Source organism: Ziziphus jujuba, chromosome 9 (genome assembly GCF_031755915.1).
Source record: "Ziziphus jujuba cultivar Dongzao chromosome 9, ASM3175591v1".
NCBI classification, from domain to species: Eukaryota; Viridiplantae; Streptophyta; class Magnoliopsida; order Rosales; family Rhamnaceae; genus Ziziphus; species Ziziphus jujuba.
Genome location: NC_083387.1, coordinates 11,714,261 through 11,721,174, shown reverse-complemented (window position 1 = coordinate 11,721,174; position 6,914 = coordinate 11,714,261). Strand labels below are relative to the sequence as shown.

The following is a 6,914-nucleotide window of genomic DNA, read 5'->3' as shown; positions in this document are numbered from 1 at the left end:
CAAAAAGAATTACTGCAATGCGAAAGTTGACCAATCTCGTGCTGCTACGTGGCTTATATTTTCTTGAAATTCGTTTAAACGAATCTCACATTGAAATGCGAACTCAATTGCTAATGTTTTGGCTCATATAAAGATTTGACTTATTTTCTTTTTCTCTTCTCCGGACTGGTAATAATTTTCCATTTCCAATGTCCAATCTTGATAGAAATTAGGGGGGAAAAAAAATAATAATAATAAGAAGGCAATAGTTAATGGACACGTGTCAAGCAGTCAGCACAAGTTAACTGGGACCCACTCCACAATTTGTTCTCATGGTTTTCAGCAGAAAGAAGGAGCTTCCACTCGCACTCCCTGTTTAGCCGCCCAAAACCAAAAACCAAAACCCGCTTTACTCAACTCTGACCCATGTCTCACTCTCGGTGTGTGTTTAAATAAATACGACTCCAAGATCTCAACCTCTTTTTCTTTGTACTTTCTTTCTATTTTTCTCATTCTCTTACTTTCTCGCTCTGAAAATCCCCAGTCCTCGAGAATTTCTTGGAGCTCTATCTCTCTCATTTGAGAGAATTAGGGCAAAATTTGGATCCATTTTGGATTAGGAAAATGGAAGCTAAGTGTAGTGAATTCTTGTAAGAATTCTAGCAAGTTCTTTTTTGTTGGTAATCCAAGTCGTTCCAGCGATTCATGCTCTACTTTCTTGATTAATTTTGTGGTTTCGAAGTCTCTTTCGTAATGGAGTCGATCTGGAGCCACAATGCCACTACAGAAGCTTGGCATTTGGTCATTGCAATTTTCTTCGCTTTTGGATTCTTCGCCGCAAGGTTCTTGTTCGACAGATTCGTATTCCGTGTAAGAATATTCTCTTGCTTGCTTCTTTCTAAATGTTCTTCCAATTCAGCTTGAATTTTTTTTCCGTCTTCTTTTACTTAGCTGGTAAATTTTTGTTTGGCGTCTTGGAAGACGGTCAGAAACGGGAATAAAAGAACGAGAATCTTGGATTTAAATGCTTGTTGCTCGTTGTCCTGCTTACTCTAGGGATTTAGACGAGTTTTTTAGTGTTTATAAACAAATATAATTACAGTATTAATTTAAGTCTATTTGGATGTAAAATTTTTGCATGTCCAATGCGCATGTGCAGCTGAAGGGTTTAAATTGGCCTTTGTAATTGTTTGAAACAATGCTTATGAGAATTACAAGTAAAACAAGAAATGAAACCGTCACAAAATGTACTCCCTTATGGATTCAGCTAACAAGCTTAAGCTTGATATTGTCCTCACCATTAGGTTCAAGATCTAAGTTGAGTGTTTTCTTTTGATTCATAATGTGCTGTTCGAGGTTGCAAAAGTGAAAAAAAAAATATATATATATATATATATATATTACTGCTCCAAATATGGAGAATTATTTTGTTGCCAGGTTTGATGTATGTAAAAGTGAAAAGAATTGACATCCTGAATTTCATACCTCAACTGGTTTCCAAGAAATGGTCTATATAATCGTTGCTCCACTTGATGCTTCGTGTTTAACAAAATGTAGGATAATTAAATAAAAGAACAAGCGCTAGAAATATTAATAATAGAATTGAGCGAAAGTGTCTATAATAGATGGAAAAGGATGCCAGACTTGATTGAGCATGTAAACAACTCTGTTGAAATCTCTTGCTATAGTCGGATAACATCCCGTCATATCTTAGGCTTAAAAATAATTTCTGATAATAATCTTCTTCTTTATTCAAAAGAAACAGGAAAAAAAAAATGAAAAAAAAAGAAAAAAAAAAAAGGCTTAAAGTTTGGTTAATTTGATCATAATACAGGGATTAAGATTATACTGGTCTTGTTTCTCAACATATGATTTGGAAACCAAATAGATACTTCTGAATCCATCCATATTATTGCCATGTTGTAACTATTTCTAACTACTCTAAATAGGAGTTAGTCCGAACTTGATTTGAAGATTTTAGGTCCAGGAATTAGATCTGCGTGAGTTACTATCTTTATTTTTACTGGGAATTCTGAAATCTTTTCAGAAATATGGCTAAACTGGACCAACAAAATATGTTTTCATAATTTATGCAATTTACTGTATCCTGTACTGATGCTAATTGTGGGTCATATTCTTGTCAGACGTTTTGAGAGTTGTGGTTTGTAAAATAGTTGGGATCTGGAATTCTTCTATATGTACATGCAACAACAAAAATCTGGTCAAGCCACATACTTGCAGTTTTTCCCTTGAATAAAATTTGGATGCTCTCCAGATTCATTACTGCTTAAGCTAGTTCATTTGTTTTTTTTATGAATTAAAAGGTTGTTATAAGTATCATCATAACATCAAAATTTTAGTCTTCAGAGAGTATTCTTTATGGTTCCTTCTTAAAGTTACTTAGAATAGGTTTGAGCATTAAATATCATAAAATTCTGTTTGTTTGTTTTGTTTTGATTTTGTGTGTGGCTTTTGCCTTTTTGTAATGAATCTTTTTTGTTTCTGAAAATAAATACTAAAGGCATAAAACAACTGGAGCATCATCTCGAGGAGTCTGATAAACAGTTCTATGAATTAGTATCATGTAGAGAGCAAATATGTGTTTCTTTTTTTCGTGATGCTCTTGTTGGCAATATGAAATACATTTTTTATTTTTTGTTACACATTGAAAATTCCATATTCCAACATAATGATGCTCCTTATCTTGAAGTCACACTGTATACTATGCTTGCTTCAGTTCTGTTGATCCTGATTATTTGAAACAGGAAAAATAAGGACAACACGCTGTCATATATTAACTTTTAATTTATACTTTTTTACCCCTAGAGGCTGGCCATCTGGTTATTAAGTAATGGGTCCGTTCCACTGAAGATTGATGAGGCTACCCGTGCAAAGGTTGTGAAATGCTCAGAGTCAATGTGGAAGCTAACGTACTATGCAACTGTTGAAGCGTATGTTCTCAAAATTACTTATAATGAGCCATGGTTCAGAGACACAAAAGATTACTTTAGAGGCTGGCCTGATCAAGAATTAAAGTGAGTAATTTGCAATCTTGGACTTAAAATACTCTTATTGGTTAGATGAACCCCAATTATTCAGTAAATGTGTTGCACATGGCTCAGTTGTTTGTGTTCATTTGCATAGTTTTCTTTAAGTGCAAAGGACATGAAAAGTTTGCTTTTTGTACTGCAAATATGGCTTTCTTTTCAATATGTGGGGCACATGCATCCTATCAAATATATGTCACAGAAAGGGGGAAAACTACATATTTTCCTACAGGGGAGTTGAATAATTGGAAAATGAGCATCTTTCAATTTGTTTGAATTTCTGCAGTCATCATATATGTCGCCTTTTTTTTTTTTTTTTTCCCCTCCCTATGATTTAGCTGCATGCCTAGTTATGACATGTGTGAAATTTTGCTTATTGTTGTTTCAGTTTTTTCTTTGACGTCAATTCTGTTATTTTCTTAGTTGCTTTAAGAAAGTGTTCTTTCAATAGTACGGGATGCAAAAAATTCCATAACACAACTAGATAAGAAGAGAAATTTGTTCTTGAGTTTATCTTTTTAGTAGAGATGGTGATTAATGCGCTGCCTATTTATTGATATAGTTCTCTAGTGATCTTTCTTACTTCTTAGGTCTGGCATTTAATTGGCTTTTCAACTATTATTTCAATTAATATTTATCAATACAGCTTGTTGGTCACTGAGTTGGAAAACAGATAGCCATCCTGTATTATTGTTACATGATATATCATGTTTACTATCAGACCATTTTTGAAAATGCTGTACTGGCAGAATATTTCTGAACTAGGTGTTTATTAGTTTTATATATATATATATATATATATATACATAGGCCCTAGTGCTTAAGAATTTTAGAAGGGTGTTGGTATAGGTGACATTAGTAGCAGTTCAGACTCACCAGCAAGTTTGCGATTTTGTTTCAGGATTTCGGTAGTGTTTTTCTATATGTGCCAATGTGGATTCTACATCTATAGCATTGCTGCACTCCTTGCATGGGAGACCCGAAGGAAGGATTTTTCAGTGATGATGTCTCATCATGTAATTACTGTTTTCCTGATTGGGTACTCGTACATTACAAGGTATTAATTTATTTTCTGTGCAACACTGCAAGCACAAATAAATTGCATGCCAGGACTACATAACATACATTTTGTTTATTGAAATTCTATTCATGTTTCACTTGTATACTTGTATAAGAACTCATTAAATACCTTCTGTTGGATCTCCAATTGTGGGATGGAGTTTCCTTCAAGCCCTTTAATTTTATGTAGTTTGTCGACTGTTTTCAAAACATTGATGCTTGGCCGTATTCATTCTCTGAAGAAGATGTTTGTTTAATCTTCTGGACTGTGAACTATTAATCTGAAACAATTGCCTTGTGTAATGGGCGATGGTCTACTTGTATATTCTTATATGAAGGTTTACATTGCTAGTGGCTCTTTATTAAGATGATGCTACAATAGCTAAATACGATCTCAAAAAGCATTCTTGAAGCTCACCTCATTTGGAACATCAATTATTCCTGAGCTTTAAAGTGCATGTGACGTAGACATGCTTATGTTGTAGCATGTGAGAGATTTGTAGAAGTTATGAACTGTGCCCTCAAAAAGATCACTCTTATTTTGATAATTTTCTTTGAAAATTGATTTCAATAAGTTATAGATAACTTTAACAGAATGAAACTTCCAGTGAGAGGAAATAAATTTTCCATTTACAGATTTTTCCGAATAGGCACAATCATCCTTGCTTTGCATGATGCGAGTGACGTGTTAATGGAAGCTGCAAAGGTTTTTAAATATGCAGAGAAAGAGCTGGCGGCAAGTGTAATCTTCGGATGTTTTGCCATTTCATGGTTCATACTGCGGCTGGTATTCTTTCCCTTTTGGGTTATAAAAGCAACAAGGTTTGCCCTAATGGTGAATCATTTCAGTATCTACATTTAGATAAACTCCTTTAGCTCATCTTTTTATGGTTGGCTTTTTCCAGCTACGATCTCATTGGCTTCTTGAACCTACCGGAGGCCTATCCCACATCATTGTACTATGTTTTTAATACACTGTTACTCATGCTGCTTGTTTTCCACATATACTGGTGGTTGCTCATATGCTCCATGATCAGGAGACAGCTGCAAAATAGAGGAAAAGTTGGAGAAGATATTAGATCTGGTAAGCAATATAGTCTGCTGAGGAACTTAAAATTTGTTGCTTTTATGTTGGTTGGTTTTGCTGGCCACTGGTTGTATCCAGGAACTTGTCAAAAGTTTTCTTTTTCTCTTTATCTTTCTCACTAATTCAACCTAGGTATTAACAAGTTCATAAATCTGTATATAGTAGAACTACATATAACTTAAGCTTCTATTTTACTAGTTTTACTGCAAGCTTGAGGATGTCTGTCAACTGAATTAAGTCTCAGCGACTACTTAGGTTGTTTAGTTAAAATTGAACAAATGAATCGTTCCTCAGAAACTCCAAATGCTATTATATTTGCATCATAAGTTCTATCTAACATAAGATAATTAACTGAGTGGACGCATATTGTGAGGAGTGGATTCTATGCTTAATTTCTTATTTGGCCGAGTGATGCAATTCCCAATTCACATCAGTGATTTGGTGAATTACAAAGGATTTAAGGGAAGTTTTCCGGTTTTTCTTGATTTTTCATACAGAGCAAAAGGTTTTTTATTTATTGTTATTGTTAGTATTATTATTATTATATCTTCTGGAGGGGGAGGCAATGTGCGCAGTGGGTGGGGTGGAGAAGAGGAGGGTTGTTTCAGTACTTATGGGGTAATTCAATACTTGTAGATTGCATCCCTCTCTTCCATTTGGAAAGCCATAATAATGACTAAATTGTATTAGTGAAGAGCATTATCATATGTACGTTACTACATAAAATTTCTTTTCTTTCAACTAAAGGGTTTTCTCCTCTGTTTTGCCTACAGATTCAGAAGACGATGATTAGATGAAAGATATTGTTGAAGAAAGTTTTTTCACTTGTGGTGATCTCAGCATTGGCGAGACTACTTTGACTTGTTTGTAAGTCTATATTGCATTGAAAGTGGTTATTACCTTTAGGAACCAGGAGGGGGTTGATAATTTCTTTCTTTTTCAATTTTTCATCAATTCTTCTTGGGTTAGAGATATACTATATGGAGGTAGGAACATGAAGCATGCTCATGATCTTTTTGGTGTATAAAAAATAATAGGAAATTCCTGTATAATTGTTTTTCTTTTTCTTTTTTTTTTTCTGGTAAAAAATAAAAAAAATTCACAAAATGCGAAAGAAAAATGATTCTTTTCCATGTTATGTCTGGCTTTGTTTAGATTTTGAGCTAGTAAGAGGAATGAAGTCGTGGACCGTGTTATGGGACAATTGGTTGCTTACTCATTATTGCTATTGGTCCAGAAACGAAACACAATGAACTTTGTTGGACATACATTTCCAGATGCCAAAATATATATGAGAAATGCTTGGTGAATGCTATTTTTTTTTTTTTTTTTCAAATTTATGTTTGTAAGTTGTTGCTTCTTAGAATGTAGAATTCGATGTCTTTATTTTGGAGAAGTTGTCTTTCATCTCATAGCTTACTGTATAACTTGGACGTTAGAGCACAGTATTCGGCAGTACCAAAGATCTAATACACTATAGAGACGTGATTACATTTTTAGTAGTGTATTCTTTCTTCTGGTTTTCATTTTCGTAGTTCTAGTACATCGTTTCCCAATATTAACATATTGTTCTAAGATAATATCAAATCATGGACACAAGTAATTTCCATTTGGCCCTGTTCCCTGTTTTCTGTTTTTCAACAGTTATTACGAAAACTAGTATTAGCTGTCCTCTAAATTTTACTCCTTTTTCGTTGTTTTTTAAAATTATTTTCAGAGTATTTTCTTCTTTTTTTTCTTTT

General features: G+C 33.8%; 1 protein-coding gene across 3 annotated transcripts; it reads left to right on the top strand.

The window, feature by feature from the left end:
* Positions 1–328: 328 nt before the first annotated feature.
* On the top strand, positions 329–6,681 carry LOC107427061 (ceramide synthase LOH2). Of its 3 annotated transcripts, XR_001582242.4 has the most exons (7): positions 329–849; positions 2,806–3,014; positions 3,928–4,083; positions 4,722–4,907; positions 4,991–5,169; positions 5,946–6,039; positions 6,328–6,681. XR_001582242.4 is itself a non-coding variant. In XM_016037394.4 (6 exons), exons 1-6 carry the CDS (start codon positions 733–735, stop codon positions 5,963–5,965), a joined length of 867 nt encoding a protein of 288 aa, XP_015892880.3. In that variant the 5' UTR covers positions 330–732; the 3' UTR covers positions 5,966–6,681. The 3 variants fall into 3 exon arrangements, 2 of the variants coding, with proteins under 2 accessions (XP_015892881.1, XP_015892880.3); XM_016037394.4 differs by having other exon boundaries at positions 330–849; positions 5,946–6,681; XM_016037395.4 differs by lacking the exons at positions 5,946–6,039; positions 6,328–6,681 and having other exon boundaries at positions 4,722–4,872; positions 4,991–5,131.
* The last annotated feature ends 233 nt before the right edge of the window (positions 6,682–6,914 follow it).